The sequence below is a fragment of the Eschrichtius robustus genome, chromosome 3 (genome assembly GCF_028021215.1).
Source record: "Eschrichtius robustus isolate mEscRob2 chromosome 3, mEscRob2.pri, whole genome shotgun sequence".
Classification (NCBI taxonomy): domain Eukaryota; kingdom Metazoa; phylum Chordata; class Mammalia; order Artiodactyla; family Eschrichtiidae; genus Eschrichtius; species Eschrichtius robustus.
In genome coordinates this window covers 74,959,861-74,980,133 of record NC_090826.1, presented here as the reverse complement: position 1 = coordinate 74,980,133, position 20,273 = coordinate 74,959,861, and the positions used below count along the sequence as shown (strand labels likewise).

The 20,273-nt window shown below is 38.0% G+C and overlaps 1 protein-coding gene across 1 annotated transcript in view; it reads right to left on the bottom strand.

The window, feature by feature from the left end:
* Positions 1-20,273, bottom strand: part of DNAI3 (dynein axonemal intermediate chain 3) — a 72,857-nt gene that overhangs the window by 13,923 nt on the left and 38,661 nt on the right. The window contains exons 14-17 of the mRNA XM_068537550.1: positions 19,746-19,893; positions 18,287-18,374; positions 10,782-10,912; positions 2,197-2,260 (exon numbers count right to left, since the gene is read on the bottom strand). Of these exons, the coding sequence (XP_068393651.1) occupies positions 2,197-2,260; positions 10,782-10,912; positions 18,287-18,374; positions 19,746-19,893 (431 nt within the window). The remainder of the gene's footprint in view (positions 1-2,196; positions 2,261-10,781; positions 10,913-18,286; positions 18,375-19,745; positions 19,894-20,273) is intronic.

Genomic DNA, 20,273 nt, shown 5'->3' with positions numbered 1-20,273 from the left:
AAGTTTATTGTCATTGGTACTATAGATGGAATAAAATCCATTTAAAATAAATAACTCAACCTGTTTGTCATGGGCTGCCTCAAAAGCAGTTTAGGAAGCTGGCACCAGGGTAAGGCTCTAAGAAAATCTGAGACCAGGAGGAAGCAGACAGTGTCCCTCTGTGCATAACCAAGTCATGGCATCACGAGCTGAGTCATGGTCTCAGCTTGTGTCCCAGGGGTGTAGTGGAGACTGCTGTCATGTATTATAGTGTCTGGCATGCAGCACGTGCACAATTGACATTCTTGAATGATTGAATAAATAGAAACATGAATAAGCATAAAAGTAGTTGAATGTAATTCGTTACATCCAATATATAATTTTGAGTTCAACTTTAAATTATGGAATTGGAAATGACTGGAAAATGGAAAATCGGTCTCAGTTCTACATGCACTTGATCCTCTTTTTGGGTCACATTAAATCTTCTCTCAATGCCTCACTCTTATTAATAACATACATTTGGGTCTCTAGGCCGGAGACCTATGTAAGAAAAGTAGGAGTGCTTCTGTTTCCAGATGGAAATGGCCACCCTGGAGGCAATGCTGGCAAAACAAGCCTTCCAAGGTCTAAGGCAGACTCTAGCCTGCAGAACCAGCCTCAGTAGATAGAAGTGAAGAAGATGAAGTTTAAGGCAGAGATTTGAGCCCCAACAGCTGTCCCCTGCAAGCGGTGGCTCTGACCTCAGGACTTCTGTCAGTCACTCACACGTCCACTTGTCTCAGCCACCCACAGGATTGACCAGATCCCCTTCTGCAACCCTAGCCTAGCTGCTCCGCTTCACTGCTCCATGGTGTTCTAGCAGTCCCAGGAGCTGCCTCTTCCTTATCTCATGGTTAGTCTACACTTTGAAAAGTGCAAGAGGGTTCCCTTTTCTCCACACCCTGTCCAGCATTTACTGTTTCTAGATTTTTTGATGATGGCCATTCTGACCAGTGTGAGGTGATACCTCATTGTAGTTTTGATTTGCATTTCTCTAATGATCAGTGATGTTGAGCATCCTTTCACCTGTTTGTTGGCAATCTGTATATCTTCTTTGGAGAAATGTCAATTTAGGTCTTCTGCCCATTTTTGAATTGGGTTGTTTGTTTTTTTGATATTGAGCTGCATGAGCTGCTTGTATATTTGGGAGATTCATCCTTTGTCAGTTGCTTCGTTTGCAAATATTTTCTCCCATTCTGAGAGTTATCTTTTTGTCTTGTTTATGGTTTCCTTTGCTGTGCAAAAGCTTTGAAGTTTCATTAGGTCCCATTTGTTTATTTTTGTTTTTATTTCCATTTCTCTAGGAGATGGGTCAAAAAGAATCTTGCTGTGATTTATGTCATAGAGTGTTCTGCCTATGTTTCCCTCTAAGAGTTTAATAGTGTCTGGCATTACATTTAGGTCTTTAATCCATTTTGAGTTTATTTTTGTTTATGGTGTTAGGGAGTGTTCTAATTTCATTCTTTTACATGTAGCTGTCCAGTTTTTTCATGCCATGATAAAATCCAAAGCTTTAAAGTAAGTTGTTGTAATTGTAGTGCACCCCAAGGCTCTGAGCTTTGACAGAGAACTTTGCTTACTGGGGAGCCTGAACTATTAACACTGATCCTTGCTCACACCTGGGTGTGTCCTTCACACCTCTGTTCATCTGCCCAGAGTCTGGGCCCTGGGAGCAGGGGAACACGTGGGCACCACCAGTCCCAGTCCCAAAGGAGGGCCCTAGAGTTAACTTCTCCCATACAGGGCTGAGGTCTTCAAGATCATGGTAAATTTAGCTTATAATTTCATGTTGACTCAGATTTTCCACATAGCTGAGCTACTGGGTTGTTGAATTATTGAAATAGCATTGTTATTTTAAAATTGAATTGTCCAAGGTTCTCCATAATTTAAGTATCAATACATCAGTGCTCCTCAAATTTCGGTGTGAAAACAAATCACCCAGAGAATTTTATTAAAATCTGTATTCAGATTCAGTAGGCCTGGGGTAGGATCCAAGATTTTGTTTTTCTAACAAGCTCCCAGGTGACAACTGTGCTGCTTGTCCGAAGCACTCACTTTGAGTAACAAGTGTAGAGTCAGAACCTCAGGTGCCCTCTCTCCCATTAGCAAGGACAGGGTTACTCGTACTTCGTAAAAAAGCAATAAATTATTAATAACAGAGCAATCATCAAAACTTACTCATAAATCGGCCAGTTTCAGGGTCTCTCTCCATTTTCCAATCTGTGTATATCACTTCACCTTCCTAAAAATATTACAGATTCTTGATGAGACAACTTAAAAGACAAAAGTCCTCTTATTCATGTGCTAAGACTGACCATGACCCAAACAAATGCAAAGTAACAGGTCAATTTAATCAAATGATAATTTGGTGCAGTGTGAGGAGGGAAGGCTCAAAATGATTACGTGATTTTATATTAAACAAAAAAATGAATTTGTTGAGTTTTTATCTACACACATTGATGGGGAGAACACAGGCAATTATGAAGCTATTCTAGGTACACAAGTTCCAACTGCTGGGTTCCCAAAGTCGCTGTTAACAAAAAATTGTCCCAATAGACTGAAAGCTCCAGAAGGGGAGGGATCTAGTCTGGCTTATTCAGTGGTTTGTTCTCAGCATGTTACAAAGTCAGCACTTAATAAATATTCATGGAATTAAGAGAGAAAGAGGGAATATGTATGGTACTCATCATCTTTGAAAGTTGAGAAGAGGAAACATAGAGTTCTAGCCAAATGACATAACAAGTAATATGTATCCCAGTTCTACTTATGGCCATTTTAAGGAGAAGAGAAAGAAGAGGGTCCTGGTGTAAACAAGAGGCAGAAATTGCCACACAAAGGGGAAAGACAGACAGAACCAGTGAATGAAGAGGTGGGAGAGGTTCAGAAAAAATTTAGTCCCAGGCCACCATCTTATAAATGTAAAACCCATATGCAATCTCCTAATCCCAATGTTTTTTTCACTAAATAATAAGAGGAAAACACAGAGAAGGATATATATTAAGATGAGTCAAGAGGACTCAGAGGAAGGGATGGATTGGGATGCATAGGTGAGAGAGAGGAGATGGGAAAACATTTGATTTATGCAAAGTGAAGGACAATCTCATGGGACCAGGGCCACTCATTCATTCACTCATCTGTGCTTTCATTCATCCATGTCAACTCATTTAACAAAAAAGGACTGTGTGTGGCGCTGGAAATTCAGAGTCTGAGGACAAGCCCTCCCTCCCCTCTTGGTACACAGTCTAAGGGAGCAGACAGCCTGGGATGCGTCTACTGTACACCTCTAGCCCATCACCTGTGGCACATCACCCTCGGAGTTACCATTTCCTGAGCACTCAGTGCTGCTGGAGTTGTTATGAGCTTTATGTACATGATCCCAGCCCTCACCAAAGTCCTGTAAGAGAGTTAATATCTCCTGGCTCTCACAGCTGGTATGTGGAACTCTGAAACTGAATCGAGTCACGGGAATAATTTGCACCAAGTTAATAAATATGTGTTGAGTGGTGATTACATCACCAGCCACTTGGCTAGAAACCTTCACCATCCCTCTCCATCTGGTTACCTAGTTCCGACAATTCCACTGCCCCCATGCCTGTGTGACATTCTCGGCCCCACTGCTCAGGCCCTCTTCACCGCTGGGTGGGCCCACCTGAGATCACTGTCTATCAGGCCTCTCTGCCTCCAGGGCTCCACTCCTTCCTGCTTCATCCCTGAGCCAGCCAACCTAGATCCCAGAGAGGCATCCCTTAAACTCTCTATCCAAAGCACAAGGATCAGTCAGCCATGCCAGGGGTTGGTAGGAGAGTGTCCCACTGGATGGTCAGCCCTGCGAGGGCAGGGAATTTTGGATGTCTGTTCTCTGCTATATTCCCTGGGCCAAGAACAGTGCTTGGTATATATTAAATGTTCAGTAAATATCTGCTGAATAATGAATGACATTCACTCCAAGGAGTGCAAGGACTTGAAAGGCAGGAAAGAGTTTGGTAAAAAGAATGAGAGAAAAAATCAGAGCAGACAGAGAGAGTGAGTAGACTGGTGCAGATGGGGGTGGAGAGAGAGAAAGGGGCCAAATGATGCAGAATCTTACGTCATTTGGTATAAGGAGTTTGGATTTTTCATGTGTCACTAAAGTAGTCACTAAAGAGGAGTTTAAGCAGAGGGTGTCATGCTTTAATTTCTGCTTTAAGATTTTGTGGTCATTTCTCTTTCTAAAGCTATCATTCTTGGCTTACAAAACTTTGGTGTGCACAGAGACAAATATTATATGAATCCACTTACATGAGGTACCTAGAACAGTGAAATTCATTGAGACAGAAAGTAGAATGGTGGTGCCAGGAGTGGGAGGAAGTAGGGAATGGGGAGTTACTGCTTTAATTGCTATAGAAGTTTAATTTGGGAAAATGAAATAGTTCTCAAGACGGATGGTGGTGATAGTTACTCAACGATATGAATGTACTTAATACCACTGAATTGTACACTTAAAAATGGTTAGGGGGACCTTCAAGGTGGCAGAGGAGTAAGACGTGGAGATCACCTTCCTCCCTACAAATACATCAAAAATACTTCTACATGGGGAACAACTCCTACAGAACACCTACTGAATGCTGGAAGACCTCAGACTTCCCAAAAGGGTCTTGGTGCTCCAGCCAGGTGTCAAGCCTGAGCCTCTGAGGTGGGAGAGCTGAGTTCAGGACACTGGACCACCAGAGACCTCCTGGCCCCACATAATATTAAATGGCAAAAGCTCTCCCAGAGATCTCCACCTCAACGTTAAGACCCAGCTCCACTCAACGACCAGCAAGCTCCAGTGCTGGAAACCCTATGCCAAACAACTAGCGAGACAGGAACACAACCCCACCCATTAGCAGAGAGGCTGCCTAAAATCATAATAAGGTCACAGACACCCCAAAACACACCACCAGATGCGGTACTGCCCACCAGAAAGACAAGATCCAGCCTCATCCAGCAGAGCACAGGCACCAGTCCCCTCCACCAGGAAGCCTACACAACCCAATGAACCAACCTTACCCACTGGGGGCAGACACCAAAAATAACGGGAAATACATACCTGCAGCCTGTGAAAAGGAGACCCCGAACACAGTAAGCTAAGCAAAATGAGAAGACAGAAAAATACACAGCAGATGAAGGAGCAAGGTAAAAACCCACCAGACCAAACAAATGAAGAGGAAATAGGCAGTCTACCTGAAAAAGAAATCAGAAATGATAGTAAAGATGATCCAAAATCTTGGAAATAGAATGGAGAAAATACAAGAAATGTTTAACAAGGACCTAGAAGAACTAAAGAGCAAACAAACAACAATGAACAACACAATAAATGAAATTTAAAATTCTCTAGAAGGAATCAATAGCAGAATAACTGAAGCAGAAGAACGGATACGTGACCTGGAAGATAAAATAGTGGAAATAACTACCACAGAGCAGAATAAAGAAAAAAGCATGAAAAGAATTGAGGACAGTCCCAGCGACCACTAGGACAACATTAAATGCACCAACATTTGAATTATAGGGGTCCCAGAAGAAGAAGAGAAAAAAAAGAGTCAGAAAATATTCGAAGAGATGATAGTTGAAAACTTCCCTAATATGAGAAAGGAAAAAGTCAATCAAGTCCAGGAAGCGCAGAGAGTAACATACAGGATAACTCCAAGGAGAAACACGTCAAGACACATATTAATCAAACTATCAAAAATTAAATACAAAGAAAAAATATTAAAAGCAGCAAGGGAAAAGCAACAAATAACATACAAGGGAATCCCCACAAGGTTAACAGCTGATCTTTCAGCAGAAACTCTGCAAGACAGAAGGGAGAGGCAGGACATATTTAAAGTGATGAAAGGGAAAAACCTACAACCAAGATTACTCTACCTAGCAAGGATCTCATTCAGATTCAACTGAGAAATTAAAACCTTTACAGACAAGCAAAAGCTAAGAGAATTCAGCACCACCAAACCAGCTTTACAACAAATGCTAAAGGAACTTCTCTAGGCAGGAAACACAAGAGAAGGAAAAGACCTACAATAAAAAACCCAAAACAATTAAGAAAATGGTAATAGAAACATACATATCGATAACAACCTTAAATGTAAATGGATTAAATGCTCCAACCAAAAGATACAGACTGGCTGAATGGATACAAAAATAAGACCCATATATATGCTGTCTACAAGAGACGCACTTCAGACCTAGGGACACATACAGACTGAAAGTGAGGGGATGGAAAAAGATATTCCATGCAAATGGAAATCAAAAGAAAGCTGGAGGAGCAATTCCCATATCAGACAAAACAGACTTTAAAATAAAGACTATTACAAGAGACAAAGAAGGACACTACATAATGATCAAGGGATCAATCCAAGAAGAAGATATAACAATTGTAAACATTTATGCACCCAACATAGGAGCACCTCAATACATAAGGCAAATGCTAACAGCCATAAAAGGGGAGATCGACAGTAACACAGTCATAGTAGGGGACTTTAACACCCCATCTGTCACCAATGGACAGATCATCCAAAATGAAAATAAATAAGGAAACTCAAGCTTTAAATGATACATTAAACAAGAGGTACTTAATTGATATTTATAGGATATTCCATCCAAAAACAGCAGAATACACTTTCTTCTCAAGTGCTCATGGAACATTCTCCAGGATAGATCATATCTTAGGTCACAGATCAAGCCTTGGCAAATCTAAGAAAACTGAAATTGTATCAAGTATCTTTTCCAATCACAACGCTATGAGAATAGATATCAATTACAAAAAAAAATCTGTAAAAAATACAAACATATGGAGGCTAAACAATACACTACTAAATAACCAAGACATCACTGAAGAAATCGAACAGGAAATCAAAACATACCTAGAAACAAATGAAAATGAAAACATGATGACCCAAAACCTATGGGATGCAGCAAGAGCAGTTCTAAGAGGGAAGTTTATAGCAGTACAATCCTACCTCAAGAAACAAGAAACATCTCAAATGAACAACCCAAACTGACACCTATAGCAATTAGAGAAAGCAGAAAAAAAAGATCCCAAAGTTAGCAGAAGGAAAGAAATCATAAAGATCAGATCAGAAATAAATGAAAAAGGAATGAAGGAAATGATAGCAAAGATCAATAAAACTAAAAGCTGGTTCTTTGAGAAGATAAACAAAATTGATAACACATTAGCCAGACTCATCAAGAAAATAAGGGAGAAGACTCAAATCAATAGAACTAGAAATGAAAAAGGAGAAGTATCAACTGACACTGCAGAAATACAAAGGATCATGAGAGATTACTACAAGCAACTCTATGCCAAAAAAATGGACAACCTGGAAGAAATGGACAAATTCTTAGAAAAGAACAACCTCCCGAGACTGAACCAGGAAGAAATAGAAAATATAAACAGACCAATCACAAGCACTGAAATTGAAACTGTGATTAAAAATCTTCCAACAAACAAAAGCCCAGGACCAGGTGGCTTCACAGGCGAATTCTATCAAACATTTAGAGAAGAGCTAACACCTATCCTTCTCAAACTCTTCCAAAATATAGCAGAGGGAAGAATCCTCCCAAACACATTCTATGAGGCCACCCTCACCCTGATACCAAAACCAGACAAAGATGTCACAAAGAAAGAAAACTACAGGCCAATATCACTGATGAACATAGATGCAAAAATCCTCAACAAAATACTAGCAAACAGAATCCAACAGCACATTAAAAGGATCATACACCATGATCCAGTGGGGTTTATCCCAGGAATACAAGGATTCTTCAATATATGCAAATCAATCAATGTGATACACCATATTAACAAATTGAAGGAGAAAAACCATATGATCATCTCAATAGATGCAGAAAAAGCTTTCGACAGAATTCAACTCCCATTTATGATAAAAACCCTCCAGAAAGTAGGCATAGAGGGAACTTACCTCAACATAATAAAGGCCATACATGACAAATCCACAGCCAACATCGTTCTCAATGGTGAAAAGCTGAAACCATTTCCACTAAGATCAGGAACAAGACAAGGCTGCCCACTCTCACCACTATTATTTAACATAATTTTGGAAGTTTTAGTCTCAGCAATCAGAGAAGAAAAAGAAATAAAAGGAATCCAAATCGGAAAAGAAGAAGTAAAGCTGTCACTGTTTACATATGACATGATACTATACATAGAGAATCCTAAAGATGCTACCAGAAAACTACTAGAGCTAATCAATGAATTTGGTAAAGTAGAAGGATACAAAATTAATGCACAGAAATCTCTTGCATTCCTATACACTAATGATGAAAAATCTGAAAGAGAAATTAAGGAAACACTCCCATTTACCACTGCAACAAAATGAATAAATACCTAGGGATAAACCTACCTAAGGAGACAAAAGACCTGTATGCAGAAAACGATAAGACACTGATGAAAGAAATTAAAGGTGATACCAACAGATGGAGAGATATACCATGTTCTTGGATTGGAAGAATCAACATTGTGAAAATGACTATACTACCCAAAGCAATCTACAGGTTCAGTGCAATCCCTATCAAACTACCACTGGCATTTTTCACAGGACTAGAACTAAAAATGTCACAATTTGTATGGAAACACAAAAGACCCTGAATAGCCAAAGCAATCTTGAGAAAGAAAACCGGAGCTGGAGGAACCAGGCTCCCGGACTTCAGACTATACTACAAAGCTGCAGTAATCAGGACAGCATGGTACTGGCACAAAAACAGATATATAGGTCAATGGAACAGGATAGAAAACCCAGAGATAAACCCACGCACATATGGTCACCTTATCTTTGATAAAGGAGGCAGGAATGTAGAAAAGCCAGCCTCTTCAATAAGTGGTGCTGGGAAAACTGGACAGCTACATGTAAAAGAATGAAATTAGAACACTCCCTAACATCATACACAAAAATAAACTCAAAATGGATTAAAGACCTAAATGTAAGGCCAGACACTATAAAACTCTTAGAGGAAAACATAGGCAGAACATTCTATGACATAAATCACAGCAAGATCCTTTTTGACCCACCTCCTAGAGAAATGGAAATAAAAACAAAAATAAACAAATGGGACCTAATGAAACTTCAAAGCTTTTGCACAGCAAAGGAAACCATAAACAAGACAAAAAGATAACTCTCAGAATGGGAGAAAATATTTGCAAACGAAGCAACTGACAAAGGATGAATCTCCCAAATATACAAGCAGCTCATGCAGCTCAATATCAAAAAAACAAACAACCCAATCCACAAATGGGCAGAAGACCTAAATCAACATTTCTCCAAAGAAGATGTACAGATTGCCCACAAACAGGTGAGAGGATGCTCAACATCACTGTTCATTAGAGAAATGCAAATCAAAACTACAATGAGGTTATCACCTCACACCGGTCAGAATGGCCATCATCAAAAAATCTAGAAACAATGAATGCTGGAGAGAGTGTGGAGGAAAGGGAACCCTCTTGCACTGTTGTGGGAATGTAAATTGATACAGCTACTATGGAGAACAGTATGGAGGTTTCTTAAAAAACTAAAAATAGAACTACCATACGACCCAGAAATCCCACTACTGGGCATATACCCTGAGAAAACCATAATTCTAAAAGAGACATGTACCACAATATTCACTGAAGCTCTATTTGCAATAGCCAGGACATGGAACCAACCTAAGTGTCCATCAACAGATGAATGGATAAAGAAGATGTGGCACATATATACAATGGAATATTACTCAGCCATAAAAAGAAACGAAATTCAGTTATTTGTAGTGAGGTGGATGGACCTAGAGACTGTCATACAAAGTGAAGTAAGTAAGAGAGAAAAAAATACCGTATGGTAACACATATATATGCAATCAAAAAAAAAAAAAAAAAGGTTCTGAAGAATCTAGGGGCAGGACAGGAATAAAGACGTAGACATAAAGAAAGGAGTTGCAGACACAGGAAGGGGGAAGGGCAAGCTGGGACGAAGTGACAGAGTGGCATGGACATATATACACTACCAAATGTAAACTAGATATCTAGTGGGAAGCAGTTGCATAGCACAGGGAGATCAGCTTGGTGCTTTTTGACCACCTAGAGGGGTGGGATGGGGAGGGTGGGAGGGAGACGCAAGAGGGAGGGGATGTGGGGATATATATATATGTATAGCTGATTCACTTTGTTATACAGCAGCAACTAACACAACCATGCAAAGCAATTATACTCCAATAAAGATGTTAAAAAAAAATAAGAAAGAAAACTTATGGATTATGCAGCCAGAAAAAAAACATGGTTAAGATGGTAAATTTCATGTTTATGCATATTTTGTCGTTATTGTTATTACATTCGGTTGTTATTTATCTTTTGAATTGAGTGAGTTTTTCACTCTCTTTCCTACTAGATTGTTCTGGCCTAACAAAGCAATATATTTTCTTAGTGAATCTCTAACACTTAGCATGGCTTCTTCCATATGGTATAGGTGTTTGATAAATATTTGCAGGCTGATCAAAAAATTATTAGTAAAAAGAGTCATACCTAATTTTATAGACTTTTCCACTTTTGTTCAGGAACATCTCAAATATGATGCTATGAGGCACTGAGGTTAAAACTTTTAAATGCAAGCAAGCGTATAAAAATATGAAACAGTATAAATATTGTAAACCAAAAGACAGAAGACTAAAAAAAATATTGTAAGTCCTCAAAAGGCAAACATACTGTAGAGGTCATAATCACATATTTCAATGTAATTTAGAAGCAGATAATTCCAACTCACCTCTGTTCCCACAAAGAACTTGGTGCAGAAGTCATCTATTGGCTTGAGATGATTGCCCAACCCACCTTCCAGATTCTGGTATGGGTTCATTTCTCCTGCCTTCGTTGCTTTGCTTTGGGCTAACATTTTGTCTTTTGGAGGTGTATGGATAGAAGAAACACATATTTACACTGAAAGATCTTCTAAAATATAGTTAGTTTGTATTCTCTGTCCTTTGTCACACATATCTGCCCCATTTCCTCCCCAGTGTGGTGGGCATAAGTCCAAGCGTTTTTAAACTTCTAATTTAGCAGTAGGATGCCTTTTTCAAACCAAAGTTTGTGCAGACTCCCCTGCCTGTAAAACTGATCAAAGCTGCACTGCTCTGGTTGAAGTGTTTCATGGGTGGGAAAGGGAAGATTCCTCTGCCCACTTTTCAGGGGCTCTAAAAGTTTCCATGGCACAGTTTGAAAACTACTTCTACATCATTTACATCATTTCAGAATTGTTTACAGTATATTGGACACAAAATACTTCCTCTGGGTTAAATAACACCCTTGATTTTCTTAATAAGTCATTGGTATTTCTCTTGACTTGTTAACACCCTTGATATTATCTAATGAGAAACTCATGTCATTTTTATTCATTTGGCATCATATAGCAATTTTTCAAATAATTCAAGGTTAGCCTTTCAAGTACCAAAAATTTTTTAACTTCTAAAAAACAAATCCATCTAAAATGTGTTACTTGTTTGTTATAAACACAGCGCACGGAACACAATTTAATATTTGCTGATTAGTTCAGGTTTATTATTTATGAACATCAATGATTGTGCTATATTACAGCTATCCATGCAAACAGTAAGAGCACAGCTAATCTGGGGGCTGAAACTCAAATGTCATCTGGAACTTCTTTCTTTTTAAAAGTATCTGATGTCAGTCAGATACTTTTGTTATCTAAAATTAATAAATGTTATTTGTTGATATCTAAAATTAATAAATGTTATTTGAAGCTTTGGAAAAGAGAGAAAAGCATTAATAAAATAACAAAAATCCTTCATTATCATGTTTCCCAGAGGTAACCACTATTAAAATATTGGTATATTTTTCCCTCTATTACTTTTTGGTGAATATATATAGACTATTTTTTAAGTGAGTATTCTAGCTTTTTATCCTGCTTTTCTATTCTCTTAAAGATATGTCTGGGGCATTTTCCCAAATCACTTATTTTTTTTTAAATGTGATATTAAATTTCTGGGAAAGATCATAAAGAAATATAAGCTCGCAATACTTAACTCATCACACTTCCTTAATGCATCCTCTGGGTTGTATCAATCATGGGAAAATCAACTAACAAACATATACATGAAAACTAAAATAGGAGAAGAAAACTCCAGCTATACTAAAAATACACATTGCATTTCAAAAAACTTTTGAAAGTAATTCCAGGCAAAAGTAAAAGATAATCATCATGATTTAGTAGGTACAGTCAACCAACACTTCCTTTGTTTGGGATCTACACGTTCTGACCAGTCCCTTTCATATTGGGTAAGACATTAAAAACAAGTACCAAAGTAAGCCAAACATGGAAGCTTTAAATAGCTGTATTATGAAGTATCATCAATATTTCAAGAAATAACTAGGCACATTCAATCACATTGTTCTTACTAAAAGATATTATTCATAATACATTTAGCAAGAGCAAAAAGGCATTTCGTACCCATTTAATACATAAAATTAAAATCATTAAAATATTTATTTCAAATTCTTCACTCTCATTTTTATGTCTGTTTTTCTCTTTTTAAAATCATGTACATAAATATATTAGTAGAGTAGAACATGTGTATAATTCGTAAATAAATACATGTTCACTGGGGATATGTGCTCAAAAATGTTTCCTGAGGGGGTGCAAGATAGAAAGATTTGGAACCCTCTGGTCTAACAAGGGGAGCCAAGAGCCTGATCCAGGGGTCACTACTGATAATGAAAAGGAAAAGGCAAATGTGCAATGCATTATAAACAAAGACTTAATTACCCTGTGTGAGAGACTGGGCATGGCGGCCTCAGGAGAGAGGCAGGGATGACTCACGTTATGAGTTCTGTTCCAGACACATTGATGTTGTAGGATTAGGTTGGGTTCAATCCCAAGAGATGGTGAGAGGCGAGATTTAAGGATTCTCAGCAGAGGTGAGAGAATACACTGTGTTACCAAAGGGAGAGTGCGTAAAAAGGAAAGCACACAGCTGAAGTTAGAGTTTGAGGTATATTCATGATAAGAGGGCAGTAAGGTGAAACGGAGCCAGGAAAGAGGAAAGAAACTGAAGGAGGATCAGGAAAATCACAAAAGCCAAGGTGGGAGCTCCAAGAAAAGGGGCTTAGTTGATAGAGTTTAATGTGATGGTCAAAGAGGATGAAGCCAGAGAAAAATGTTATCATCAACTGCATTTACTCAGACTTGACCAGAATAACTTGGATATTTATTCAATTCAATGTCATCCTCATGGGTCATGGATTTTCCATCACCAGGAATAGTAATAATAATAGCGGCTAACATTTACTGAGTGCTTACTACATGTCAGACACTAAACTGTGTGGGCTAAACCATTTCATTCAGTTCTCACAGTAACCCCTGAGGTGGTAAAGCATTAATCCTCCTCCCTGGGTGAGTAAACTGAGCCTCAGAGAGATTCAGTAGCTTGCCCAAGGGCTCACGCATGGTAGCTAACATTTATTGTGGGTTGATGATGGGCTGTTCTTAGAGCTTTACATGTATTAACTCATTTTATCTTCACAACACTCTAAGAGGTAGTTATCTTTATTATTTACTCCCCTTGTCTTCATCTCTCCCTTTTCAAACAGGTGGGGGAAAAAAAAAGTAAGGCACAGAGAGATAAAGCCATTCGATCTGTTCAAATAATAAATTGTGGCTTTGTGATTTAAACCCAGACTCCAGAATCCACATCCTAAAGTATTCTGACACATTGCTTAGAAGAATATAATGGAGGCTTTGAAGAAAATTCCCAAAGAGGCATTCCAGAACCATTTAGAGCAAAGGTTTGTATGGAAACACAAAAGACCCCGAATAGCCAAAGCAATCTTGAGAAAGAAAAATGGAGCTGGAGGAATCAGGCTCCCAGACTTCTGACTACACAACAAAGCTACAGTAATCAAGACAGTATGGTACTGGCACAAAAACAGAAATATAGATCAATGTTACAGGATAGAAAGCCCAGTGATAAAACCACACACGTATGGTCACCTTATTTTTGATAAAGGAGGCAAGAATATATAATGGAAAAAAGACAGCCTCTTCAATAAGTGGTGCCAGGAAAACTGGCCAGCTACATGTAAAAGAATGAAATTAGAACACTCCCTAACACCATACACAAAAATAAACTCAAAATGAATTAAAGACCTAAATGTAAGGCCAGACACTATAAAACTCTTAGAGGAAAACATAGGCAGAACACTCTATGACATAAATCACAGCAAGATCCTTTTTTTTTGACCCACCTCCTAGAGAAATGGAAATAAAAACAAAAATAAACAAATGGGACCTAATGAAACTTCAAAGCTTTTGCACAGCAAAGGAAACCATAAACAAGACAAAAAGATAACTCTCAGAATGGGAGAAAATATTTGCAAACGAAGCAACTGACAAAGGACTAATCTCCCAAATATACAAGCAGCTCATGCAGCTCAATATCAAAAAAACAAACAACCCAATCCACAAATGGGCAGAAGACCTAAATCGACATTTCTCCAAAGGAGATATACAGATTGCCAACAAACAGGTGAAAGGATGCTCAACATCACTGATCATTAGAGAAATGCAAATCAAAACTACAATGAGGTATCACCTCACACCAGTCAGAATGGCCATCATCAAAAAATCTAGAAACAATAAATGCTGGAGAGGGTGTGGAGGAAAGGGAACCCTCTTGCACTGTTGTGGGAATGTAAATTGATACAGCCACTATGGAGAACAGTATGGAGGTTCCTTAAAAAACTAAAAATAGAACACCATACGACCCAGAAATTCCACTACTGGGCATATACCCTGAGAAAACCATAATTCAAAAAGAGACATGTACCACAATGTTCATTGAGGCTCTATTTACAGTAGCCAGGACATGGAAGCAACCTAAGTGTCCATTGACAGATGAATGGATAAAGAAGATGTGACACATACAAACAATGGTATATTACTTAGCCATAAAAAGAAACGAAACTGAGTTATTTGTAGTGAGGTGGATGGACCTAGAGTCTGTCATACAGAGTGAAGTAAGTCAGAAAGAGAAAAACAAATACCGTATGCTAACACATATATATGGAATTAAAAAAAAAAAAAGGTTCTGAAGAAACTAGGGGCAGGAATAAAGATGCAGACATAGAGAATGGAGTTGAGGACACAGGGAGGGGGAAAGGTAAGCCGGGACGAAGTGAGAGAGTGGCATGGACATATATACACTACCAAATGTAAACTAGATATCTAGTGGGAAGCAGCCGCATAGCACAGGGAGATCAGCTCAGGGCTTTGTGACCACCTAGAGGGGTGGGATAGAAAGGATGGGAGGGAGACCCAAGAGGGAGGAGATATGGGGATATATCTATATGTATAGCTGATTCACTTTGTTATAAAGCAGAAACTAATACACCATTGTAAAGCAATTATACTCCAATAATGATGTTAAAAAAAAAAAGAATAAGTATAGAACTTCTTAAAGTGACTACTTACACAGGCACTGATTTTTATGGATCTAACATTTCAAAGGAAATGTTAAGAGAATAACACAACAACTTAAAAGAGTGTAAATCACAGACTGGGAGAAAATATTTGCAAATCATATTTGATAAAGAACTAGTATGTAGATTATATTAAGAACTCTTAAGATGTAATAATAAGAAAACAAACAACACAAGTAAAAAATGGACAAAAGATGTGGACACTTTACCAAGGAAGATATACAGGTGGCAACCAAATACATGAAAATATGTTCAACATCTTTAGCCATTAGGTAATCATGAGTAAGATAATCAGTACACACATTTTATTTTATTTAATTAATTAATTTATTTGGCTGCGCCACGTGGCATACGAGATCTTAGTTCCCCGACCAGGGATTGAACTTGTGCCCCCTGCAGTGGAAGCACGGACTCTTAACCTACTGGACCGCCAGGGAAGTCCCAGTACACACATTTTAGAATGGTTAAATTAAAAGGGCTAGTCACACCAATTGCTTGTGAGGATGTGGAAAAACAGGAACTCTCATATACTGCCAGGGGAATGTAAAATGGTACAACCACTTTGGAAAACACTGACAGCTTCTTTAAAAAGTTAAACATACACCTGCCATATGATCTAATCAGTCTCTTCCTAGGTATTTACCCAAGACAAATGAAAGCATATGTCCATACAAAGACTTGTATATGAACACTCATAGAAGCTTTATTTATAATAGCCCTAAGCTGAAAACAACCCAAATGTCCACCAACAGGGGAACAGATAAACATCTGTGGTATATCCATACAATGAAATACTACTCTGGAATAAAAAGGAATAAACTATTGATACACACAACAACATGGATGAATCCCAAAATAATTAGTTGATTGAAAGAAAGACAGACAAAAAAGTGTAACTGTGTGATTTACATAAAATTCTAGCAAATGCAAACTGTTATATAGTGACAGAATCAGTGTTGGCTTGAGGGTGGAGGTAGGGGAGGTCCTGGAGGAAGGGACTGCAAAGGGAATCCCTATAAGAGTTAACTTTTGGGAGTGATGGCTATGTTCATGATCTTGATTATAGTGATGGTTTCATGGGTTTTTAATATGTAAGAACTTATCAAATTGAACATTTTAACATGTGCATTTTATGGTATGTTGATTACACCTCAATAAAGTTGTTAAAAGTAAGGAAAAAACCCCACACTTTAAAAGATTTAATGGTATCCTTACTATAAATTGGATAAAAGCACTGACATCCTCATGATCACCTTTTTTCATTAGGTTAAAAAAGGACATTGATAACTTTTTACAAGTTACAGTCTTGATTTCCTAGATTATAAATTGATAACGAAAATTCCCAGCTTGCAGGACTGTTCTGATTACCAACGTCTATTTTACTCACCATTGCACCCCCAGTGCCTAGCATAAAATAAACACTTCATAAATATTTATTAAATGAATAAAAGCATGTGCAATATTAGAGCACTACTTGACCCTTGGTTGGAATTCAATACATGGTAACCAATAATCGAATACAAGAGGAGGAGTAGGAGAAGGAGGAAACTCTCCTTACTCACTCTCTAGAATGAAGGGGGCCCGAATACATAAAACACATGGAATGTTTTAATATTGCTTTGAAAATGTCTATAAAAATTCAGTGATTCCATTTTTTTAGCATGAGGTCTTGGGTTGTATCTATGAAACACACAGCTTCAAAGTGCATTTTGCCCAAGCTGGGTATTAGTTATATAATATGTTTTTCTTAGATGTCCTATTATTTAACTGAACATTGAACAATTTATAAATGTAAATCCTTTTGATAAGGCAAATGTTTGGAAAATACTTCAGTTGCTAGTGATTCTTGTACATTTTCATTATGCATTGCTCTCCAGGTGGGATATTAATCCACAACTTTATTCGAACAATTTTGACAGCTCATATGCATACCCTTCAATTACTTCAACAAAGGTGTATAGGTTGAGATATATTTAAAAGTCAAGGGGCTTCCCTGGTGGCACAGTGGTTAAGAATCCGCCTGCCAATGCAGGGGACATGGGTTTGAGCCCTGGTCCAGGAAGATCCCACATGCCGCGGAGCAGCTAAGCCCGTGTGCCACAACTACTGAGCCTCCGCTTTGGAGCCCGCGAGCCGCAACTACTGAAGCCTGTGCTCTTAGAGCCTGTGCTCCACAACAAGAGAAGCCATGGCAATGAGAAGCCCGCACACTGCAACGAAGAGTAGCCCCTGAGTAGCCCCTGCTCTTTGAAACTAAAGAAAGCCCGCGTGCAGCAACGAAGACACAACACAGCCAAAAAAAAAAAAGTCAATTGTTCTTTCTTTCCTCAGTTTTCTCATGGTGCTGTATAAATATTAATTTTTCTATTCTATTCTGATTGAGAATGGTAATTTGTTTCTGAGCACTTCATAACTTAGTTTGCTAGATTTGAGATGCATTCCATTCTGTAGAATTATTCTTGACCACATACATATTCATTAAGTGAGCTTCGTTAGTTAAATTTTTTAGTGTAATGAATTTTCAAAAATATATGAATGTGCTCAATAACTGTGAAACTGAATTGAACTGAGTTCTGTCAAGTCTTTTGGTGTGTATAGGCAGTTTTAGTGTGTTGGCTATAGCGATTACAGCCTTTGTAAAATTCCATATTGGAGGGTTTGCTTTTCTGTATTTTTTTTTTTTTTTAATTAGACTATCCTAGCAAGTACTCACCTTAGACATAAGGAACTACTAACACCCGAACTTCATTAAATGCCTTTTTAATAAGCAAAGGCAGTTACCTTGTGCTTTGTAAAGAAGACTGTCTTCACTCAGGCTTAACTTGGTTGGGCAGTGGTCTAAAGTTGTTTCACCTTTAGACAGCCTTATCTTTTGAGAGAACATACAAGAAAGATTATTTCCATATATCCTTAAATTATCCATGGCTGGTTTATTCTTGCTTCTCCCTTCTGCCCCCAGATCTCTATGTCCCTACTTCCCTCTCCTTCTCCCTTCTTCATTCTCCCTCAGATTCTGGTTACTTTTCCCCAATGGCAGGCACCTAAACCACAGTTTCTAAAACCAGGCTACTGAGGGGAGCTTGTCTGGGGGCTCATTTCCAAATCCCAAAGTCTCATGTGTTGTTAAGCTTCTGAAAATGTTTTGTCTTCTCTTCCATAAAATCTCATTGTTGGTTTTAATATAAAATAATGGCCTATTCCCCTGTTCCCTAAATCTTTTAGTTAAACAAAGCTCCAAACTGTTGTGCAGGGACCTTGCATTCCCCTGGAACTGTCACGTCCCTTCAGGGACACATATGCCCCTGAGTTCCAGGATGGCCCTGAGTCTGCTCCAGAATGGGAAACTGTCACACTTTACATTTTCCCCTCATGTCTCCCTCCCCACTTTTCTCCAACAGGATGTTTGTCCACATGCTATACAATTATTCTCAGGTGAATTTTTGTTTGCTTGTTTCTTTTAAAACTATCTACAGCTCAGTAAATCCTACCCTAGAAAATTTCTAATCCTCTCTATTTAATTTCTAATCCTAGTTACTTCAGGAATATTCTCACCCCTCTGTGCTCTCTCTTCCACCGGGAGCAAATACATGATAATGTAATTCTAGTGATACTTGTAAATCAGAGGAAAAGAAAAATATTAAGTTTGGAATTAGAATTAAACATTCCAAAGAAAAAGAGCCATCAATGTCAGAAGTTCATTCATACTTTTCACATACTTCCCATCCACAGCCTTATCTTTCTTAAATTAAAACTACTTTTCTTCAAGCTCTGCCACTGAAGATAACTACAAATAATTTCTCTTTCAATTACTTTCAGTTTTATTTGTTCATAGGTATTACAATACAATTCTACTATTGATATGCAAAATACGTAGAATTTTGGCCACAGGAGGGGTAAAATTAGCTTTCCCAGGCTAACCTAAGAGCCTACCAATTTTTAAGCAACTGCTATGCAAATGAATAATTATTACACAAGCCATTGGTAAGTTGTGGCTTGCTTATACATGAACAAATATCAATCTTGAGTTCACAATAACTGTGATTTCTGCCTTGACCTAGGCAGACCTTATCTTAACTCTTAACGAAGAACTGATTGGTTGAATGAATACATGGATTGTAATGTCCTGTGTTAATCTGAGCTGCTCTACTTTTATAGTGTGTGTATATGTGTGTATGTCTATGCGTATAAGCCATATAGTGTATATAAGCAAATAAAATGGACTAAATCCCATGTTACTTACCTTAGAAAGAGGTTTCCAGGAGAGATTTAGATGCAAAAAAGTGGATGGTACATCAAAAGGAACTTCAATACTTTCTTCTTTCTTTTTCTCTGTTGGTGGTTGAGGGGTTAAGGCTTTCTGTGGTCTGATATCCCAAAAACATATTGTGCTTTAAAAAGAGTTTACAGTTTATTTTTTAACTAAGTACAAAGAAGAGGTGTAACCTCAGGACTACCATTCTTGCTGCTACACATTACCAATGTGATCATGGCTATATTTAATATCTCTGAATTTAAGATTTTTATGAAATAGGACTGTTTTGCATTGAATATTTTGGGGAATTATACCATTTATAGGGTTATTTAATGACTTTGCTAGTACTGAGACTAATATTATCATACATGAGAGCTGAGTTTGGAGATTGACACAATCTTTTTTTAAAACATAAAGTTTTATTGAAATATAACCCATATATCACAAAATTCACCCATTTAAAGTACTCAATTCAGTGGTTTTTAATACATTCACTGAGTTGTGCAAGGCATTACC